The sequence below is a fragment of the Stigmatopora argus genome, chromosome 4 (genome assembly GCF_051989625.1).
Source record: "Stigmatopora argus isolate UIUO_Sarg chromosome 4, RoL_Sarg_1.0, whole genome shotgun sequence".
NCBI lineage: Eukaryota > Metazoa > Chordata > Actinopteri > Syngnathiformes > Syngnathidae > Stigmatopora > Stigmatopora argus.
In genome coordinates, this window is record NC_135390.1 from 19,936,590 (window position 1) to 19,957,327 (window position 20,738).

The 20,738-nt window shown below is 38.5% G+C and overlaps 5 protein-coding genes across 13 annotated transcripts; all 5 read right to left on the minus strand.

The window, feature by feature from the left end:
• Positions 1 to 6: 6 nt before the first annotated feature.
• On the minus strand, positions 7 to 4,873 carry LOC144073515 (killer cell lectin-like receptor subfamily G member 1). The gene is made up of 14 exons (XM_077599429.1): positions 4,816 to 4,873; positions 4,653 to 4,738; positions 4,150 to 4,319; positions 3,895 to 3,972; positions 3,278 to 3,379; positions 2,958 to 3,011; positions 2,740 to 2,891; positions 2,552 to 2,637; positions 1,654 to 2,481; positions 665 to 957; positions 538 to 591; positions 321 to 472; positions 151 to 227; positions 7 to 66 (listed from the first exon to the last, which is right to left on the minus strand). The coding sequence occupies exons 3-9, from the start codon at positions 4,253 to 4,255 to the stop codon at positions 2,355 to 2,357; spliced, it is 705 nt and encodes a 234-aa protein (XP_077455555.1). The 5' UTR covers positions 4,256 to 4,319; positions 4,653 to 4,738; positions 4,816 to 4,873; the 3' UTR covers positions 7 to 66; positions 151 to 227; positions 321 to 472; positions 538 to 591; positions 665 to 957; positions 1,654 to 2,354.
• LOC144072833 (killer cell lectin-like receptor subfamily E member 1) lies at positions 4,573 to 7,442 on the minus strand. The gene is made up of 6 exons (XM_077598156.1): positions 7,236 to 7,442; positions 7,070 to 7,142; positions 5,528 to 5,629; positions 4,992 to 5,143; positions 4,816 to 4,898; positions 4,573 to 4,738 (listed from the first exon to the last, which is right to left on the minus strand). The coding sequence occupies exons 1-6, from the start codon at positions 7,440 to 7,442 to the stop codon at positions 4,573 to 4,575; spliced, it is 783 nt and encodes a 260-aa protein (XP_077454282.1).
• LOC144073516 (C-type lectin lectoxin-Lio3-like) lies at positions 5,033 to 11,659 on the minus strand. 7 transcript variants are annotated; one of them, XM_077599431.1, is made up of 11 exons: positions 11,523 to 11,659; positions 10,692 to 10,769; positions 10,080 to 10,181; positions 9,764 to 9,817; positions 9,546 to 9,697; positions 9,379 to 9,452; positions 8,710 to 9,301; positions 8,383 to 8,460; positions 7,453 to 7,872; positions 7,236 to 7,387; positions 6,136 to 7,142 (listed from the first exon to the last, which is right to left on the minus strand). In XM_077599431.1, exons 1-7 carry the CDS (start codon positions 11,626 to 11,628, stop codon positions 9,181 to 9,183), a joined length of 687 nt encoding a protein of 228 aa, XP_077455557.1. In that variant the 5' UTR covers positions 11,629 to 11,659; the 3' UTR covers positions 6,136 to 7,142; positions 7,236 to 7,387; positions 7,453 to 7,872; positions 8,383 to 8,460; positions 8,710 to 9,180. The 7 variants fall into 7 exon arrangements, with proteins under 7 accessions (XP_077455562.1, XP_077455557.1, XP_077455561.1 ...); XM_077599435.1 differs by having other exon boundaries at positions 7,453 to 7,506; positions 7,771 to 7,872; positions 8,383 to 9,301; XM_077599432.1 differs by having other exon boundaries at positions 6,136 to 6,977; positions 7,060 to 7,142; positions 8,383 to 9,301.
• Positions 10,692 to 15,823, minus strand: LOC144073512 (CD209 antigen-like protein A). 3 transcript variants are annotated; one of them, XM_077599423.1, is made up of 8 exons: positions 15,676 to 15,823; positions 15,462 to 15,610; positions 14,953 to 15,033; positions 14,162 to 14,269; positions 13,218 to 13,331; positions 12,992 to 13,143; positions 12,806 to 12,906; positions 10,692 to 12,694 (listed from the first exon to the last, which is right to left on the minus strand). In XM_077599423.1, exons 2-8 carry the CDS (start codon positions 15,574 to 15,576, stop codon positions 12,568 to 12,570), a joined length of 798 nt encoding a protein of 265 aa, XP_077455549.1. In that variant the 5' UTR covers positions 15,577 to 15,610; positions 15,676 to 15,823; the 3' UTR covers positions 10,692 to 12,567. The 3 variants fall into 3 exon arrangements, with proteins under 3 accessions (XP_077455549.1, XP_077455551.1, XP_077455550.1); XM_077599425.1 differs by having other exon boundaries at positions 15,462 to 15,605; positions 15,676 to 15,808; XM_077599424.1 differs by lacking the exon at positions 15,676 to 15,823 and having other exon boundaries at positions 15,462 to 15,665.
• A 22-nt stretch (positions 15,824 to 15,845) lies between these two features.
• On the minus strand, positions 15,846 to 19,915 carry LOC144073517 (gamma-aminobutyric acid receptor-associated protein-like 1). The gene is made up of 5 exons (XM_077599438.1): positions 19,732 to 19,915; positions 18,265 to 18,354; positions 18,100 to 18,178; positions 16,945 to 17,063; positions 15,846 to 16,210 (listed from the first exon to the last, which is right to left on the minus strand). The coding sequence occupies exons 2-5, from the start codon at positions 18,352 to 18,354 to the stop codon at positions 16,145 to 16,147; spliced, it is 354 nt and encodes a 117-aa protein (XP_077455564.1). The 5' UTR covers positions 19,732 to 19,915; the 3' UTR covers positions 15,846 to 16,144.
• Positions 19,916 to 20,738: the final 823 nt, after the last annotated feature.

The window sequence follows — 20,738 nt, forward strand, 5'->3', positions numbered from 1 at the left end:
CTGCCCGCGGGTTCACTGCTGTTCAAAAAAACACAACTTCCTGTTGACAGTTTCCGTCCCCAGTAACTGTAAAAAAATAAAAAAAATAAGTAAATCTAAATCAGTTGTGAAAGGTTTCACACTTTTTCATGTTGAAAACAAAAATCCCACCTAGGCGGACTTTCGTGCACATGGACTCTCAGCCTGAACCAGTATGTCCAGCCTTTCCCATTTTCAGTCAGAAAGTTCTAGAATGGAGAGCCATCATTGGCATAAGCAATCGATTGTTCATCCGTGATGCGAAAAAGTACGAGGAGAGCCAAGTTGGGGGTGAGGGCTACCTGCACATCGTCAGTATTAATGGACGCCAGGGAGCCACCTCTCTGCTCACAGTGAACATCGCTCTCATCAGAGTCCAGGGTGAACGTGGAGAGGTAGTAACAGGATTGGTCCAGTCTCATCCAACCGTTGGGGCACAAGGGGAAGCAGTTGCCTATGTAAAGTGGAAAGGTGGCCATAGTGAAGGTCCAGTACTGTACAATGGCCATTTACACTTACATTGGTCTTCATCTTGAGACATAAAAGTTCTCCACTGCTTCCTATCGAATTCCCCTGGAAGAGGGAGGGGATGAGTATACAGTACAGTACTTCACCTGCAACATTTTGTATGAAAAAAATCCAATACATCAACAAGGGCTGGCGCTAGAGGTGACTGTGTAGTTCCCTTTAAAAAAACAGTGCATTCAGCCAAAACACCTTCTCCGTCTGTGACCCAAAATGAACTCCCTCCCGTCTCTGAAACTGCACCAATCATCTGAACTCAAACGGTTAAAATCTTCTGGAAAAAAAACGCAAGCCTTTGCAGTGGAGACTCACTTGTCGCAACGACCACGATGGCGACCAGCAGCGCCAAGCAGATCACGCTCAGGATCGTGCATAGGATGCGTGAAGACTTGGCATTGCATTGGGCATTTTTCTCTGACGGGAGACAAATACATTAGTTGTAGTGGGAGACAAAATAATTTAAGATAGGGGTGCCAAACTCAGTTGGGTTCGCGGGCCACATTAATATTAATTACACATGTATATGTTTGAGTTCAAGATAAATGAACTATTTAAGTATCAAAATGCATACCTGTCAACCTCTGCCGGTAACTGCCCTTATAAATGATTATGATTCCCCTTACAAACCCCCAAAAAACCTTACAAACACCGTATGACTCGTACGGTGTTTGTAAGGTTTTTGGGGGGGTTTGTAAGGGGAATCATAATCATTTATAAGGGCAGTTATCGGCAGAGGTTGACAGGTATGAAAATGTATGGCTATACAGAGATTACGTGTGCAAGAAATATGGTTTATATAAAATTGTAAATTTAAGAAGATAGCTACCTATGAATCTGCAACAATTTAGGTGCAAAACATGATCACACAACTTCTCCTATTTTTCATCTTGTGATCTGATGATCTTTTTTCAAGGAAACAGAGTTCTTTAAACCGGAACAGTCACACCGTACAATCATCTCCATATATATTTTTTCCCCCAAAATAATTTTATTTTTTCTCTTTGTCCCAAGGTTGGCTAGCAACCAAAATTCTATCCTTATGACGTTAATTGGACCAGATGAATAAAGGAACGTATTTGAAAGCGATATTATGCAATTGAGTCTATGTACCTGTTTGGGAAATGCTGGCGTAGATATCCTCAGGTGGCTTTGCTAATGCAGAATAGTGACTTGGTCCAGCTGCTTCTTGTGTCCAAAGCAAAAATTAAGAGGACTCATTTTAGTTGATGCAACAAGTAATTTCCAAGCAATAAAAGTCCATTCCATTCTTGTTTGTTAGGAAAAAAATGATAATAACCAGGTCAAACCTTCATCCAAATTCAATGTGTGGTGCTAAGTCACTAAAATGAATGTTTTTACTTACCATATGGACCTTCCGTAAGTAAATAGAGATTCCTTTTTCCATTAACCTCGTCTGCATTTTCCTCCTTATTTGGTATATTTTTTGTGTTGATCTTTTGCATATTCATTATTCCTTTTTTTCTTCTTCCTGGGGCTAACTTTGTCTTACCAGTACTCACCGGGGACAAAAGACTATTAAAATGGGAGGGAAGAAATGCGACAAGTTTTTACCTCAAATTTGTCCAATCAGAGAGAAAAGAAAATATGCAGAAGTATCTATAAATTTTCGACTGAATATTTCCCCTTATTTCGATTCTCTAATTTGCAGCAAAGAACCAAAAATATGAAAAAAAAATCTGCATTGTTAGGCCTTTAACAACTTTATTAGCCACAAAAAGTGCATGATTGCCCTATTTATAAAAAGAAATCTCAAAACCAGGACCAAGCCTTCATAGCATTTGCTGCAAAGTTCAGAAATATATCTCACAGATGAAAAAATGTTTGGGGTTACAACTTGAACGCATCCAGTTGCTGCCCGCTCGTTCACTGCTGTTCAGAACAACACAATTTCCTCCTGACTGTTTCCGGCCCCAGTAACTGTTAAAAAAAAAATCTAAATCAGTTTTGAAAGGTTAACACTTTTTCATATTGAAAACAAAAATCCCACCCAGATGTTCCCCCGCGTAAACTGTCCCCGTGGCCTTTCTTCCCGAACCAGTATGTCCAGCCTTTCCCATTTTCACTCAGAAAGTTCTAGAATGGAGAGTCATCATTGGCATAAGCAATCGATTGAATCGATTGTTCATTCGTGATGCGAAAAAGTACAAGGAGAGCCAAGTTGGACGTGAGGGCTACCTGCACATCGTCAGTATAAATGGACGCCAGGGAGCCGCCTTTCTGCTTACAGTGAACATCGCTCTCATCCAAGTGCAGGGTGAACGTGGAGAGGTAGTAACAGGATAGGTCCAGTCTCATCCAACCGTTGGGGCACAAGGGGCAGCTTTTGCCTATGTAAAGTGGAAAGGTGGCCATAGTGAAGGTCCAGTACTGATGCAATGGCTATTTACACTTACATTGGTCTTCATCTTGAGACGTAAAAGTTCTCCACTGCTTCCTATCGCATTTCCCTGGAAGGGGGAGGGGATGAGTATACAGTACAGTACTTCACCTGCAACATTTGGTACGAAAAAAATCCAACACATCAACAAGGGCTGGAGCTAGAGGTGACTGTGTAGTTCCCTTTAAAAAACAGTGCATTCAGCCAAAACACCTTCTCCGTCCGTGCCGTGACCCAAAATGAACTCCCTCCCGTCTCTGAAACTGCACCAATCATCTGAAATCAAACGGTTAAAATCTTCTGGAAAAAAAATAAGCCTTTGCCGTGGAGACTTACTTGTCGCAACGACCACGATGGCGACCAGCAGCGCCAAGCAGATCACGCTCAGGATCGGGCATAGGATGCGTAAAGACTTGGCAGTGCCTTGGGCTTTTTTCTCTGACGGGAGACAGATACATTAGTTGAAGTCAGAGACAAAATAATTTAAAATAGGGGTGCCAAACTCAGTTGGGTTCGCGGGCCACATTAATATTAATGACAATGTATATGTTTGAGTTCTAGATTAATGAAGAACAATGAAAGTATCAAAATGTATGGCTATACAGAGATTACGTGTGCAAGAAATATGGTTTATATAAAATAGTATATTTAAGAAGATAGCTACCTATGAATCTGCAACAATTTAGGTGCAAAACATGATCCCACAACTTCTGCTATTTTTCATCTTGTGATCTGATGATCTTTTTTCAAGGAAACTGAGTTCTTTAAACCGGAACAGTCACACCGTACAATCATCTCTATATTGTTTTTTTTCCCCCAAAATATAATGTAATTTTTTCTCTTTGTCCCCTGAGCTTGGCTAGCAACCAAAATTCGATCCTTATGACGGTAATTGGACCAGATGAATAAAGGAACGTATTTGAAAGCGATATTATGCAATTGAATCTATATACTTGTTTGCGAAATGCTGGCATAGATATCCTCAGGTGGCTTTTCTAATGCAGAATAGTCACTTGGTCCAGCTGCTTCTTCTGTGTCCAAAGCAAAAATTAAGAGCACTCATTTTAGTTGATGCAACAATTCATTTCCAAGCAATAAAAGTCCATTCCATTCTTGTTTGTTAGGAAAAAAATGAAAATAACCAGGTCAAACCTTCATCCAAATTCAATGTGTGGTGCTAAGTCACTAAAATGAATGTTTTTACTTACCAAATGGACCTTCCGTAAGTAAATAGAGATTCCTTTCTCCATTAACCTCGTCTGCATTTTCCTCCTTATTTGGTATATTTTTTGTGTGGATCTTTTGCATATTCATTATTCCTTTTTTTCTTCTTCCTGGGGCTAACTTTGTCTTACCAGTACTCACCGGGGACAAAAGCCTATTAAAATGGGAGGGAAGAAATGCGACAAGTTTTACCTCAAATTTGTCCAATCAGAGAGAAAAGAAAATATGCAGAAGTATCTATTTAAATTTTTGACTGAATATTTCCCTTTATTTCGATTCTCTATCTTCGATTCTCTAATTTGCAGCAAAGAACCACAAATATGAAAAAAATAATTCTGCATTATTGGCTTTCAAAAACTTTATTAGCCACAAAAAGTTCATGATTGCCCTATTTATAAAAATAAATCTCAAAACCAGGACCAAGGCTTCATAGCATTTGCCGTAATGTTCAGAATCATCTCACAGATGAAAAAATGTTTGGAGTTACAATTTGATCGCATCCAGTTGCTGCCCGCGGGTTCACTGCTGTTCAGAACAACACAATTTCCAGCTGACAGTTTCCAGGTCCAGTACCTGTAAAAAAAAAAAAAGAAAATCTAAATCAGTTTTGAAAGGTTTACACTTTTTCATGTTGAAAACAAAAATCCCACCCGGGTGGACTGGGTCCGTAGTCCCTGTCGAGTCTCTCCCCGATCCAGTAAGTCCAGCCTTTCCCATTTTCGCTCAGAAAGTTCTAGAATGGAGAGCCATCATTGGCATAAGCAATCGATTGTTCATCCGTGATGCGAAAAAGTACAAGGAGAGCCAAGTTGGGGGTGAGGGCTACCTGCACATCCTCAGTATAAATGGACGCCAGGGGGCTGCCTTTCTCCTTACAGTGAACATCGCTCTCCTCAAAGTCCAGGGTGAACGTGGAGAGGTAGTAACAGGATAGGTCCAGTCTCATCCAACCGCGGGGGCACGAGGAGTTGCAGTTGCCTATGTAAATTGGAAAGGTGGCCATAGTTAAAGTCCAGTACTGATACAATGGCTATTTACACTTACATTTGTCTTTATCTTGAGACGTAAAAGTTCTCCACTGCTTCCTATCACATTTCCCTGGAAGGGGGAGGGGATGATTATACAGTACAGTACTTCACCTGCAACATTTTGTCCCAAAAAATTCCAACACATCAACAAGGGCTGGCTCTATGGGTGACTGTGTAGTTCCCTTTAAAAAAACAGTGCATTCAGCCAAAACACCTTCTCCGTCCGTGACCCAAAATGAACTCCCTCCCGTCTCTGAAACTCTGCACCAATCGTCTGAAATCAAACAGTTAAAATCCTCTGGAAAAATCGTAAGCCTTTGCTGTAGAGACTCACTTGTCGTAACGACCACGAAGGCGACCAGCAGTGCCACGCAGATCATGCTCAGGATCGTGCATAGGATGCGTAAAGCCTTGGCATTGCATTGGGCTTTTTTCTCTGACGGGAGACAAATACATTATTTGAATTGGGGGACAAAATAATTTCAGATAGGGGTGCCAAACTCAGTTGGGTTTGCGGGCCACATTAATATTAATGTATATGTTTGAGTTCAAGATAGCTGAAGAACAACTAAAGTATCAAAATGTATGGCTATACAGAGATTAAGTGTGCAAGAAATATGGTTTATATAAAATAGTAAATTTAAGAAAATAGCTACCTATGAATCTGCAACAATTTAGGTGCAAAACATGATCCCACAACTTCTGCTATTTTTCATCTTGTGGTCTGATGATCTTTTTTCAAGGAAACAGAGTTCTTTAAACCGGAACAGTCACACCGTACAATCATCTTTATATAGTTTTTTTCCCAAAAAAAATAATTCTATTTTTTCTCTGTCCTCTGAAGTTGGCTAGCAAACAAAATTCGACCCTTATAACGGTAATCGGACCAGATGAATAAAGGAACATATTTGAAAGCGATATAATGCAATTGAGTCTATATACCTGTTTTGGAAATGCTGGCATAGATATCCTCAGGTGGCTTTTCTAATACAGAGTAGTCACTTGGTCCAGCTGCTTCTTCTGTGTCCAAAGCAAAAAATTAAGAGCACTCATTTTAGTTGATGCAACAATTCATTTCCAAGCAATAAAAGTCCATTCCATTCTTGTTTGTTAGGAAAAAAATGATAATAACCAGGTCAAACCTTCATCCAAATTCAATGTGTCGTGCGAAGTCATTAAAATGAATTTTTGTACTTACCATATGGACCTTCCGTGAGTAAATACAGATTCCTTTCTCCATTAACCTTGTCTGCATTTTCCTCCTTATTTGGTATATTTTTTGTGTGGATCTTTTGTATATCCATTATTCCTTTTTTTCCCTGGGGCTAACTTTGTCTTACCAGTACTCACTGGGGACAAAAGACTATTAAAATGGGAGGGAAGAAATGCGACAAATTTTTACCTCAAATTTGTCCAATCAGAAAGAAAAGAAAATATGCAGAAGTATCTATATTTAAATTTTCGACTGAATATTTCCCCTTATTTCGATTCTCTATCTTCGATTCTCTAATTTGCAGCAAAGAACCAAAAGTATGAAAAAAAATCTGCATCGTTATGCTTTTAACAACTTTATTAGCCACAAAAAAAGTGCAGGATTGCCGATTTATAAAAAGAAATCTCAAAACCAGGACCAGGCCTTCATAGCATTTGCCATAATCTTTAGAATCATCTCACAGATGAAAAAATGTTTGGAGTTACAATTTGCCACCATCAAGCTGCTGCCCACGGGTTCACTGCTGTCCAGAACAACACAATTTCCTAACGACCGTTGCCAGGCCCAGTACCTGTAAAAAAATAAATAAATAAAAAATTCTAAATCAGTTTTGAAAGGTTTACAATTTTTCATGTTGAAAACAAAAATCCCACTCGAATGGACCGATGTCGTAGTCCCCGTCGAGTCTCTCCCCGATCCAGTATGTCCAGTTTTTCCCATTTTCGGTCAGAAAGTTCTAGAATGGAGAGTGATCATTGGCATAAGCAATCGATTGTTCATTCGTGATGCGAAAAAGTACAAGGAGAGCCAAGTTGGACGTGAGGGCTACCTGGATATCGTCAGTATAAATGGACGCCAGGGAGCCGCCTTTCTGCTTACAGTGAACATCGCTCTCATCAGAGTCCAGGGTGAACGTGGAGAGGTAGTAACAGGATTGGTCCAGTCTCATCCAACCGTTGGGGCACAAGGGGAAGCAGTTGCCTATGTAAAGTGGAAAGGTGGCCATAGTGAAGGTCCAGTACTGTACAATGGCCATTTACACTTACATTGGTCTTCATCTTGAGACATAAAAGTTCTCCACTGCTTCCTATCGCATTTCCCTGGAAGGGGGAGGGAAGTATACAGTACAGTACTTCACCTGCAACATTTTGTCCAAAAAAATTCAACACATCAACAAGGGCTGGCTCTAGAGGTGACTGTGTAGTTCCCTTTAAAAAACAGTGCATTCAGCCAAAACACCTTCTCCGTACGTGCCGTGACCCAAAATGAACTCCCTCCCGTCTCTGAAACTCTGCACCAATCATCTGAAATCAAATGGTTAAAATCTTCTGGAAAAAACGTAAGCCTTTGCCGTGGAGACTTACTTGTCGCAACGACCAAGATGGCGACCAGCAGCGCCAAGCAGATCACGCTCAGGATCGTAAATAGGATGCGTAAAGCCTTGGCATTGCATTGGGCTTTTTTCTCTGACGGGAGACAAATACATTAGTTGTAGTGGGAGACAAAATAATTTAAGATAGGGGTGCCAAACTCAGTTGGGTTCGTGGTCCACATTAATATTAATGACAATGTATATGTTTGAGTTCAAAATAAATGAAGAACTATTAAAGTATCAAAATGTATGGCTATACAGAGATTACGTGTGCAAGAAATATGGTTTATATAAAATAGTAAATTTCAGAAGATAGCTATCTATGAATCTGCAACAATTTAGGTGCAAAACATGATCCCACAACTTTTGCTATTTTTCATCTTGTGATCTGATGATCTTTTTTCAAGGAAACAGAGTTCTTTAAACCGGAACAGTCACACCGTACAATCATCTCCATATATATTTTTTCCCCCAAAATAATTTTATTTTTTCTCTTTGTCCCAAGGTTGGCTAGCAACCAAAATTCTATCCTTATGACGTTAATTGGACCAGATGAATAAAGGAACGTATTTGAAAGCGATATTATGCAATTGAGTCTATGTACCTGTTTGGGAAATGCTGGCGTAGATATCCTCAGGTGGCTTTGCTAATGCAGAATAGTCACTTGGTCCAGCTGCTTCTTCTGTGTCCAAAGCAAGAATTAAGAGGACTCATTTTAGTTGATGCAACAAGTAATTTCCAGTTCGCGGGCCACATTAATATTAATGACAATGTATATGTTTGAGTTCTAGATTAATGAACAAGTAATTTCCAAGCAATAAAAGTCCATTCCATTCTTGTTTGTTAGGAAAAAAATGATAATAACCAGGTCAAACCTTCATCCAAATTCAATGTGTGGTGCTAAGTCATTAAAATGAATTTTTGTACTTACCAAATGGACCTTCCGTAAGTAAATACAGATTCCTTTCTCCATTAACCTTGTCTGCATTTTCCTCCTTATTTTGTATATTTTTTTGTGTGGATCTTTTGTATATCAATTATTCCTTTTTTTTCTTCCTGGGGCTAACTTTCTCTTACGAGTACTCACTGGGGACAAAAGACTATTAAAATGGGAGGGAAGAAATGCGACAAGTTTTTATCTCAGATTTGTCCAATCAGAGAGAAAAGAAAATATGCAGAAGTGTCCAGTATTTAAATTTTCGAGTGAATATTTCCCCTTATTTCTAGTCTCTATCTTCGATTCTCTAATTTGCAACAAAGAACCACAAATATGAAAAAAAAATCCGCATTGTTAGGCCTTTAACAACTTTATTAGCCACAAAAAGTGCATGATTGCCGATTTATACAAAGAAATCTCAAAACCAGGACCAGGCCTTCATAGCATTTGCCGTAATGTTAAGAATCATATCTCACAGATGAAAAAATGTTTGGAGTTACAACTTGAAAGCATCCAGTTGCCGACCGCGGGTTCACTGCTGTTCAGAACAACACAATTTCCTGTTGACACTTTCCGGGCCCAGTAACTGTAAAAAAAATTTTTTTTAAAATAAATCAGTTTTGAAAGGTTTACAATTGTTCACGTTGAAAACAAAAATCCCACCTTATTGAAGTGTCCCCGTGGGCTCTATCCCCGAACCAGTATGTCCTGCCTTTCCCATTTTCGGTCAGAAAGTTCTAGAATGGAGAGTCATCATTGGCATAAGCAATCGATTGTTCATTCGTGATGCGAAAAAGTACGAGGAGAGCCAAGTTGGGGGTGAGGGCTACCTGCACATCCTCAGTATAAATGGACGCCAGGGAGCCGCCTTTCTCCTTACAGTGAACATAGCTCTCATCAGAGTCCAGGGTGAACGTGGAGAGGTAGTAACAGGATAGGTCCGGTCTCATCCAACCGCGGGGGCACAAGGAGTTGCATTTGCCTATGTAAAGTGTAAAGGTGGCCATAGTTAAAGTCCAGTACTGATACAATGGCTATTTACACTTACATTGGTCTTTATCTTGAGACGTAAAAGTTCTCCCCTGCTTCCTATCACATTTCCCTGGAAGGGGCAGGGGCTAAGTATACAGTACAGTACTTCACCTGCAACATTTTCTCCAAAAAAATTCAACACATCAACAAGGGCTGGCGCTAGAGGTGACTGTGTAGTTCCCTTTAAAAAACAGTGCATTCAGCCAAAACACCTTCTCCTTCCGTGACCCAAAATGAACTCCCTCCCGTCTCTGAAACTCTGCACCAATCGTCTGAAATCAAACAGTTAAAATCCTCTGGAAAAACCGTAAGCCTTTACTGTAGAGACTCACTTGTCGTAACGACCACGAAGGCGACCAGCAGTGCCACGCAGATCATGCTCAGGATCGTGCATAGGATGCGTAAAGCCTTGGCATTGCATTGGGCATTTTTCTCTGACGGGAGACAAATACATTATTTGAATTGGGGGACAAAATAATTTCAGATAGGGGTGCCAAACTCAGTTGGGTTCGCGGGCCACATTAATATTAATAACAATGTATATGTTTGAGTTCAAGATAAATGAACTATTTAAGTATCAAAATGCATGGCTATACAGAGATTACGTGTGCAAGAAATATGGTTTATATAAAATAGTAAATTTAAGAAGATAGCTACCTATGAATCTGCAAAAATTTAGGTGCAAAACATGATCCCACAACTTCTGCTATTTTTCATCTTGTGATCTGATGATCTTTTTTCAAGGAAACTGAGTTCTTTAAACCGGAACAGTCACACCGTACAATCATCTCTATATATATATTTTTCCCCCAAAATAATTTTATTTTTTCTCTTTGTCCCAAGGTTGGCTAGCAACCAAAATTCTATCCTTATGAAGGTAATCAAACCAGATGAATAAAGGAACGTATTTGAAAGCGATATTATGCAATTGAGTCTATATATACCTGTTTGCGAAATGCTGGCATAGATATCCTCAGGTGGCTTTTCTAATGCAGAATAGTCACTTGGTCCAGCTGCTTCTTCTGTGTCCAAAGCAAAAATTAAGAGCACTCATTTTAGTTGATGCAACAGTTCATTTCCAAGCAATAAAAGTCCATTCCATTTTTGTTTGTTAGGAAAAAAATGATAATAACCAGGTCAAACCTTCATCCAAATTCAATGTGTGGTGGTGTCACTAAAATGAATGTTTTTACTTACCATATGGACCTTCCGTAAGTAAATAGAGATTCCTTTTTCCATTAACCTCGTCTGCATTTTCCTCCTTATTTGGTATATTTTGTGTGTGGATCTTTTGCATATTCATTATTCCTTTTTTTCCTGGGGCTAACTTTCCTGGGGCTAACAGTCACACCGTACAATCATCTCTATATTGTTTTTTTCCCCCAAAATATAATTTAATTTTTTCTCTTTGTCCCCTGAGCTTGGCTAGCAACCAAAATTCGATCCTTATGACGGTAATTGGACCAGATGAATAAAGGAACGTATTTGAAAGCGATATTATACAATGGAGTCTATATAACGGTTTGGGAAATGCTGGCATAGATATCCTCAGGTGGCTTTTCTAATGTAGAATAGTCACTTGGTCCAGCTGCTTCTTCTGTGTCCAAAGCAAAAAATTAAGAGCACTCATTTTAGTTGACGCAACAGGGCATTTTCAAGCACTAAAAGTCAACTCCATTCTTGTTTGTTAGGAAAAAAATGATAATAACCAGGTCAAACTTTCATCCAAATTCAATGTGTGGTGCCAAATCACTAAAATGAATGTTTTTACTTACCATATGGACCTTCTTTAAGTAAATTCAGATACCCTTCTCCATTAACTTCGTCTGCATTTTCCTCCTTATTTTGTATATTTTTTGTGTGGATCTTTTGCATATTCATTATTCCTTTTTTTCTTCTTCCTGGGGCTAACTTTGTCTTACCAGTACTCACCGGGGACAAAAGACTATTAAAATGGGAGGGAAGACATGCGACAAGTTTTTACCTCAAATTTGTCCAATCAGAGAGGAAAGAAAATACGCAGGAGTGTCCAGTATTTAAATTTTTGACTGAATATTTCCCCTTATTTCGAGTCTCTAATTTGCAGCAAAGAACCACAAATATGAAAAAAAAAAATCACATTGTTAGGCTTTTAATAACTTTATTAGCCACTAAGTGCATGATTGCTCTATTTATAATAAGAAATCTCAAAACCATGACCAAGCCTTCATAGCATTTGCTGTATTTTTCGGACTATAAATCGCACTTTTTTCATAGTTTGGGTGGGCCTGCGACTAATATCTATATATTTGTTCACTCTGACCGATGACAGCTTATGTTTTTTTAGGCTAAAATGATCTAAAAAAATGTTAAAGTAAACTAGCTAATTGGCCAGTTGTTTTTCATTATACTATTGTTACTTTGACATGTTTTTTCTTGGTTTCTGATCAAATAAAGAATTGCGTTCCCCCCAAAAATGCGACTTAAATTCCAATGCAACTTTCTTTTCCTCTTCATTGTGCATTGTTAGGCTAGTGCGACTTATACCCACCCAGGTACGACTTAAAGTCTGAAAATATGGTATTTTACAGTCAAATGAGTATGCAGTAATTTAGTATTAAAAGGAAACAAAAATGATCTATTTTCAAAAGACGTTCTCAGTGCCACCCGATGGTTCAGTGGTTCTTCCTGACTTTGTGTTCCCCGTCAACTACGGAAACGAGTTAACCACTCCCCCACTGGGCTGCGTGAGATAGAACGCTTCCTACAAATTGTGCGAGATAATATACATACATATAGTGCTACATGAAATAAGCGATACTGGTACTGGTGAAATGTGGTTCAGATGTCGATCTGACAAATAAAATAGCTGTGTGAGTCACAATTTGCGTTCATCCAGTTGCTGCCACTGGACTGGCTGCTTGCCAGATAAACACAATCGCCCAAAGGCGATTTCTCCTTCCAGTAACTGCAAGGGAGAAGATAAGTGATTTGAAAAATGCAGATGTTTGTGGGGTATTGCTCACGTTGAAAACCCCAAAAAGTGCACATATAAAAAAAATAAAAATAAAAAGCATACGTCTTGTTTGGACGACTGCCGTCGCTCAAGGCCCAATCTTTCCCTTGGCGTCGAACACCAATCCAATATTTCAAGTCCTTCCCCCTGCGAGTCAGAAAGTTCTGGAATGGAAAGCCGGCATAGGTTTTGATTGGCACTTGGTCATGTTTGTGGTGCCAATAGAGCAAAGTTAGACATGAAGACCACCTGAACTCGGTCACTTTTCATCACGGCCAGAGATCCACCTCGCCGCGAACACTCCCCCTCGCTTTGGTCCCAGCTCAAACCGGTCGTAGACAAGAAGAAACAGGAACGATCCAGTCTCACCCACCCAGGGAGGCACGTGTAACAGCAGTAAACTACGTAAATTGTATCATTTGGTGGAAAGTAGGACAAAGTACAGATGCGGTCACTTTACTGGGGTGACACTTACATCGCTGGGTATCATGTGGCGTCAAGGCCATGCACTGGTCCTTGTCACAGGTCTCTGGAAGCAAGCCGACTTGTTCGACTTGTTCCAAGGGACACGCCGTGGATCCAGATTTTACTAGAATTAGGGGGCGGGCAGTTGCACATTAAAAATGACAACAATTTGGTGAGATATGTAAAGTTGGGATTTTTAAAAATATAGTTTAGAGCAGGTGTCAAAGTGGCGGCCCAGGGGCCAAATCTGGCCCGCCGCATCATTTTGTGTGTCCCGGGTAAGTAAATCATGAGTGCCGACTTTCTGTTTTAGGATCAAATTAAAATGAAGAGTATAGATGTATATTAAATTTCCTGATATCCCCCCTTTTAAATCAATTGTATTTTTTTAATCCATATTTTCTGTGTTTTTAGTTCAAAAATCATTTTGTAAAATCTAAAAATATATAAAAAAGCTAAGATAAACATCGTTTTAGATCTATAAAAAACGGAATATTCAGGGCTTTTAATTCAGTTCTTTTAATCCATTTATAAAAAAAATTATCTAAATATTATATCTAAAATGGTCCGGCCCACATGAAATCGAGTTGACGTTAATGCGGCCCGCGAACCAACCAAAGTCTGACACCCCTGGTTTAGAGGGTGGCATAGATATAAAAAAGGCAATTGTCTTAAAAGCTTATTGGTTTAAGTGTTTGTGCCCAAATGTTATCCACACACACACACACAGGATGCTTTTGAGTAATCCACTTTAGTGTCCACTGTCCTTCAATCCATTTGAGCTATGAAATTGACATCGAGTCATCAAGTGGACTTGAAATCTATTGCCATCAATGGCAGCCAATGAGTTCATTGAGTCGAGGTACCCATTAACAATGAATCATTTCCCAGCGGCACAATGTAGGTATGTTATGCTATGTCGTGTTGTGTATTTACGTGCGGAGGAAAAGTTACATTTCACAACGAGGACAATGATGACCAGCAGCAGCACCGAGCAGACGACGCTTACGATCAAGAATCCAACTTTGTACGACCTCAGAGTAGCTCTTTGGGCCTTTTTGCCTGACAAGAGACATTCAGACATAAATTAGTTGGCAATTGTGGTGACATATTCCAAGTTCAAAATGAACTTTCTAATCTCTTCTATATCCCATTCTGGTTTGCTATGCCAGTTGATTTTAGGCAAGTCTCACACTTGAATTGCATTGCAACAAAGAGAAATGCGTTCTACTTCAACAACTGCGCTCAACTGCTAGATTTGGGTTATTTGGTTATGTTTCTTGGGCTATAAGTCATCAGGAAAACTGCTCTTAACTGGTTCCTGTTTAGCCTGTTTTTCTCAATTTTACGATGAACTCTAACGAATAAATGTTTTTTTTCTTGTTTTATGTTAAATTTAAAAATGTATTCCCAAAAATGCAATTTAGACTCCAATATACCCCCCCACCACCACCCTTTTCATTGTGAATTACATTACATATTCCTTTTCAATTGATATAACTTGAAAAATATGATATATAAAAATAATAATTAAAAATATACAATGATGATACATATTATATACATGGAATAAGTTGTAAATAATTTTCATCAATGTTCAAAGGCCTTAAGCATCAACTTTGGAAAAGATGTTCCTTGTATCGACCCTTATACGTGAAACGGTTCATGTTCAAAAATGAAATAGAATTTTTTTTTAAAAATGAATAAACAAAAGTAATAGAAACACATTCTGTAGTTGACTATACCTGTTTCCAAAATGTTGTCATAGACATCTTCAGGTGTGTTTTGCAGTCCGGAGTACTCACTTGGTCCAGCTGCTTCTTTGTCTAAACCAAAATTTAAGAGTACAGTAATCCCTCAAATATTGATATATTGCGGATATTGTAGATCAGACATGGCCGCGGTAATCGAAAAACCACGAAGTAGGATCATCCCTATTATTGCTACATACCATACTACATGTTTTTGCACCTATACAAAAATACAAACACAAGTATACTTATTTATTATGTTGACTACTTATTTTACATTACTTATTTAGTGATTATAACCCAACAACACAAAAAAACTATGGAATTTTCTAGTCAAAAAAGTTGGTTTAATATTCAGCGTGTTATTAAAACTCGAGCAGGGGTGTTCGCCAGGCACATTAATGCCAACTAGATCTCACATGGGCAAGACCAGGTTATCTTAGGCCCAAAAAAGTTAACTTACTTGGAGGGGAATGAACGAATAGTAAATGTTTTCCACTTACTATGTGAGCCACGATCTGCCAGGACATACGGATTTTCTTCATCTTTGACATCCAACATAGGTTTCTCCGCTGCCTTTTTCTCCTGGGTTTGGGGTTTCTTCATCTGCATCTCCATAATTCCTTTTTCTCCTTGGCTAATTTTGGCTTTCCTTGGAAAAAGTATTCAGCTGAGATGAATGACCTTTCGTGTAAGCTCTGATAAACTTTGACGTACCTTGAAAGTGTAGAATTGGGTTGAAAGAAAGGCGTCGCCGCGTCCAGTCGTCTTGGTCAGTTTGTTGAAGACTGAATAGTTCCCCTTTTTTTAATTTGACTTTCCTGTAAACCGTGGGTAGAAGGCACGGTAAAGTGCAACACGACAAACTTAAATAAAAGCGCTGCGTGTCATGTTTTTTCTATTTTATTGGCCACAAAAAAGTCAATGATTGCGTCATTTACAAAAAAACCCTATGTTCATGAGATACACTCGAAAGTCGAGGGGAGACTGTTTCCTTCTCCATTACGGTACTATGTTTTTACTATGTAAGCAGTTCACCGAATAAGTCAACATTTAATAGTAAATGAAACTGCAACCTTCATCTTTTTTTCCCACCCCGCAGAGTGATTCCTCATACAATATAGAGAATATTAATGGCGTCTCCCCTCCTTCTCGGTTATCGCCGTCCGAGACAAGCGTGCTTCTTTCAGGCGCCATAGACGCTTTCGTTGCTGTACGTCATGTAGAGAAAAAGATCCTCATCGTGATGCTCCTAAAGCAGGAGAGAGAGATTTTCACAACTTCTCCACTGCCATTCAATGTACAGTACATGCATACTACTCACAGAGTATGAGTTGGGGTAGTTAGTAAAATTATATTACAAGCATACATTAATAGTGACAGACATCAAATCCATTTTGACTGGGAACGACCATTCCATCCTGGTGGTCAAAATGGATGGGTCGTCTATCGGAGAGTTCTGAAGTATTGCACTTTGTATTTACATAGCCAAATTATAACTCATTTCACAAGTACAGTCATACCTCTACTTACGAATGCCTCTAGGTAGGAAATTTTCAGGTTACGAAATTTTTATAAGCAAATGAGTGACTCGAGATACGAAAAAGATCCAAGTTACGAAATCCGCCCCAAAAGTAAATGCATTTCCTTATCCGTTATTTTATTTTGAGCATCTCTACCCTCTACTGGGCTCTCATTCTATCTCATATAATGACAATAAATGCATTCAATTCAATTGGCTGTCTTACAACAACCACTATCCATTTTTCAAGATTCTCTCTTACATACCTGTCCACCTTGGATAAATGCTCCCCTTATTAATGATTGCAATTCCTCCTATTAAGCGATTAAAAACCATACAAATACAACGCGGTACATCTTTTCACACACACACAGGGCACACGTAAAAGTCTAAAATGTATTACAAAGTGGACGGCTTTCGGCCCTGGTAGAACGGGCTTTTGCCGTCATCTGGTTGGGTCTTACCTCGTAGACGACAGAGAGTGGGGAACTAGAGGGGGGTAGGGAGTTGTTGACAAAGAAGAAGAGCGCCTCCTCTGGTCTCAATGACACCCGCTGACGGATGAGGAAACACAACTGGCCCACTGTGCAGATGGAAACAATAGATTATCTTCAGATGACATAATTGTTCCACATGGGTAGGATTCAGGAATACATTTTGCAAAGTGACAGACCGATAAGGTTTTTTTTTCCCCAACCCTAACAGGACATTAATTAAAATAAATAAAAACACAATTTTTGATGAACCACGTGTTACTAAATAAAAAAAATCCAACAGATTTGCAATGGATTGCAAGTTAACTAGCGAGAAAAAAGACAAATTTGTGATTAATTGTGAGGTAAACAAATTTACGATTAACCGTGTTACCTTTTAAAAAATGTTAAATTTGCCCTGCCAGTCAAAATGAATTGGACATCTAAGCCACATCAATGGCACTAAAAGGAGTATTTGTTATCTATAGCATGCAAAGAGTTAAATCCTTTATTTAGAGCACATGTGTCAAAGTGGCGGCCCGGGGGCCAAATCTGGCCCGCTGCATCATTTTGTGTGGCCCGGGAAAGTAAATAATGAGTGCCGACTTTCTGTTTTAGGATCAAATTAAAATGAAGAGTATAAATGTATATTTAATTTCCTGATTTACCCCCTTTTAAATCAATAATTGTCATTTTTAATCCACTTTTTCTGTGTTTTTAGTTCAAAAATCATTTTGTAAAATCTAAAAATATATTTAAAAAAGCTAAAATAAACATTGTTTTAGATCTATAAAAAAATTGAACATTCAGGGCTTTTAATCCAGTGTTACTTGGGAACATAACCAGGTGTATTTCGATTTTCTTCATTTTACTTTAATAAATGTAGCGTTTATTATGACACTACACTTTTATTCATAATCCTATTAAACAATATGAAAAATGTACAACTAGAATTTCTAATATTTTATAAAAGGTGTCAACTTTTAATTAGCGGTCCACTGTCCTCACTACTGTTCATGAAAATGTGGTTGCAGGGAATTCTGTTGACATGATTTGCTGTTAGTGCTTTACCGCTATCTTCTGGCAACTATGAGCAATTGTAAAAGATGTAAAACGTTTTCAACCACAATACGCTTTTTAACAAACCTGTTAAATCGGAGGGCACCAAGTACTTCTTCTTATCCAAATCAGGAGCTCGTGACCTATGGGATCTTTCCACAATGATCTGTCCAATTCAGAAAAAAAATTCAAATCAGCTGACTTTGTCGTCACCCACAAAATGAAATATGAAGTGTTTGCTGTCATGCCGACCGGAATCTTGTCAGGATGTTTTGCTCGAACACGTTCGCCCTCCGCTCTCCTCACTTCCAGAGGCACCGAGCGCTGATACTGACTCGCCATCTGGAAGCAACCACACCAAAAACAACCTTGAAGCTGACATCTACAACCACTTTATTTATTGACCGGAAAAAGGAGAGAAGATTACATGACTAAGTGGTTTATTCATTCATCAATTGACGAATCACATTAAATTTGAAGCTTCCCCCAACATTTTCATCTTTAAAAAAAGCCCCATGCATACATTGTTTAATTTTGCCTGTCCTCACCAATCAAAACAAACAAAAACTACAAAGCAATGTGGTAAGGGATCTTACCTTCTCGTAAAAGACTGTCTATTTTTACACCAATGTGCAAACTAGTCCATCACGTTCTATTTATAAACGATGAATTGCAGTAAAGCATTTCATGGAAAAAAAATAGTAAATGAAAAGCAGTATACAAGTTGCAGAGAAAATTCTCTTATTGTAAAAACATTCCAACAAATCGTATATTGATCAATAGTGTGTGTGATCACATGCAATAATTGACAAAAACATGTTGCCATTATTAATTGAATGACTAGATTTACAACCAAATCTCCCAGAATGTCAATGTTGGTGAAACTGCACTAAATAGATGAGATTTTGAACTCAGAAATCACATTTTTGGAACAATTCTATCCCACCGAGTTCCAAAATAGCCTGTTAGGATTATGATATTATAGGATTGTACACAAAAATAATCTATGTACTTAGTTTTTTTTAAAAAAATCTTCATGTCTGTGTTCATTTATAGAGATTGACGTGCAAAGTGTTTCTTTAATTGTGTCAATTGGGTTTTTGTTAAAGTTTACAGTTCATACACGGACGTGCATAATCGTCAACGTGCCACATTGCTCCACCTTTTAAAGCTATACAGTATACACCCTCTCGTACTTAAAATTGGAATATACTACGAGTTGTGTTCACGTGCAATTAAAACGTGTTTATTAAAAGGTTAATGTCGATATTCTTGAGGAAAATGTGTTGAATTTGTGTATAGGAGATGCAAAGTGAAGATTTTTAGCATCCATATTCCGGAGTTTGATTTGTTTAATAAGGCACAGCACATATTACTGTCAATGATCAATTAATGTCAAACACTGCAGCTGGGCTTGAAGGGGGCCCTCGCAGTAAACGATGACAGGCAGAAAATGTCACCTAGAAACAATCTTTTATCGTCAATTCGCTCGGTTTTTCGCCGCGTCGTGTCAGAAATTGAACACAACAGCGATGACATTGCGCAACATCTAGGCCACGTCACGAGAGACAGCTGTGTTTAACCTGACTATGAACTAGAATTGTTTAAACTAGACTGACCTGTTTACTGCTATTTGTCCAAAACGTAAATTTAGCCTCACGTTGCTCTAACGTAACGTGTCACAATATGGAGTCTTCATTTGCTTTGGGAACCACATACCTTCAAATCCTGCCAATATACGGGTTGTCCCGAATGCCTCTTCTTCACTCTTGTGTCGTTCAATTAACTATTTCGGAAATAAATATAACGTTTGAATCAGTAATTTGTAAATCTTGTGAGACTGAGAATTTAAAAATGTCGACTGTCTTCCGCTAGGCGAAAACAACAAATATCTCTCAGCCAGCCCATAATATTTATGACCAATCACAAACGCCAATATTGAGTGACAGACCCAATAACAAATCAGAATTGAATCAGATAGAAATTGCGGTGCTTCTATTGGATTACCGTCTCGGCTTTGTACCAACGGACGCCCCGGTTTTTACAGAGTCAAATGAAAATCCACCAATAGGCGATCTGAATACAATTTGAGAGACGCCCACTGTGTACGTGCTTTATGTGAAGAAACTTGTACTTGTGGTATTAGATAGGAATTTCAAATGTACTTTTGGCAAATAAATTATGGTTATGCTCACTGACAAATCGTGGCTTTATTTAAAATATTTAGATTTATTTTTGTTGTTTTTATTCATTCATTCGACGCGGAAAACAATGTAAATGGATTGTTTTAATAACAAGTGACAATTAATATTCTTTGGAAAAAGATTGCTCAATTATCCTAAATTCAGTGGGATTAAATGGAAGGGTGCATTTCTTTCAAAGGAAAAAAATCCTTGTGATTTTTATACTAGTCCATATTTCATTGGGGACTACAGAAATTTAATTTTAATGGTGAAAAAATGACCAAAATGCATCAAAATAATGTGCAAGTCTCAGATTCATCACCAGTGTTTTACAACCTAATTTGTTGTCTTAATTAACCCCCAACAGTACATTCTCCATATTTTGGCCCATTCCTCTTGACTTCCAGCAGTGTGTATTCTTTCTTTTTTTTATTTTATAATTTTTCCCAACGACATCTAGAATAGTAACTTGATATTGGCCCAAGTACCAAATTCCAACAAAACTTGGCAGTGGTAAAAGATTCCAGTCACTCTTGCAGGATA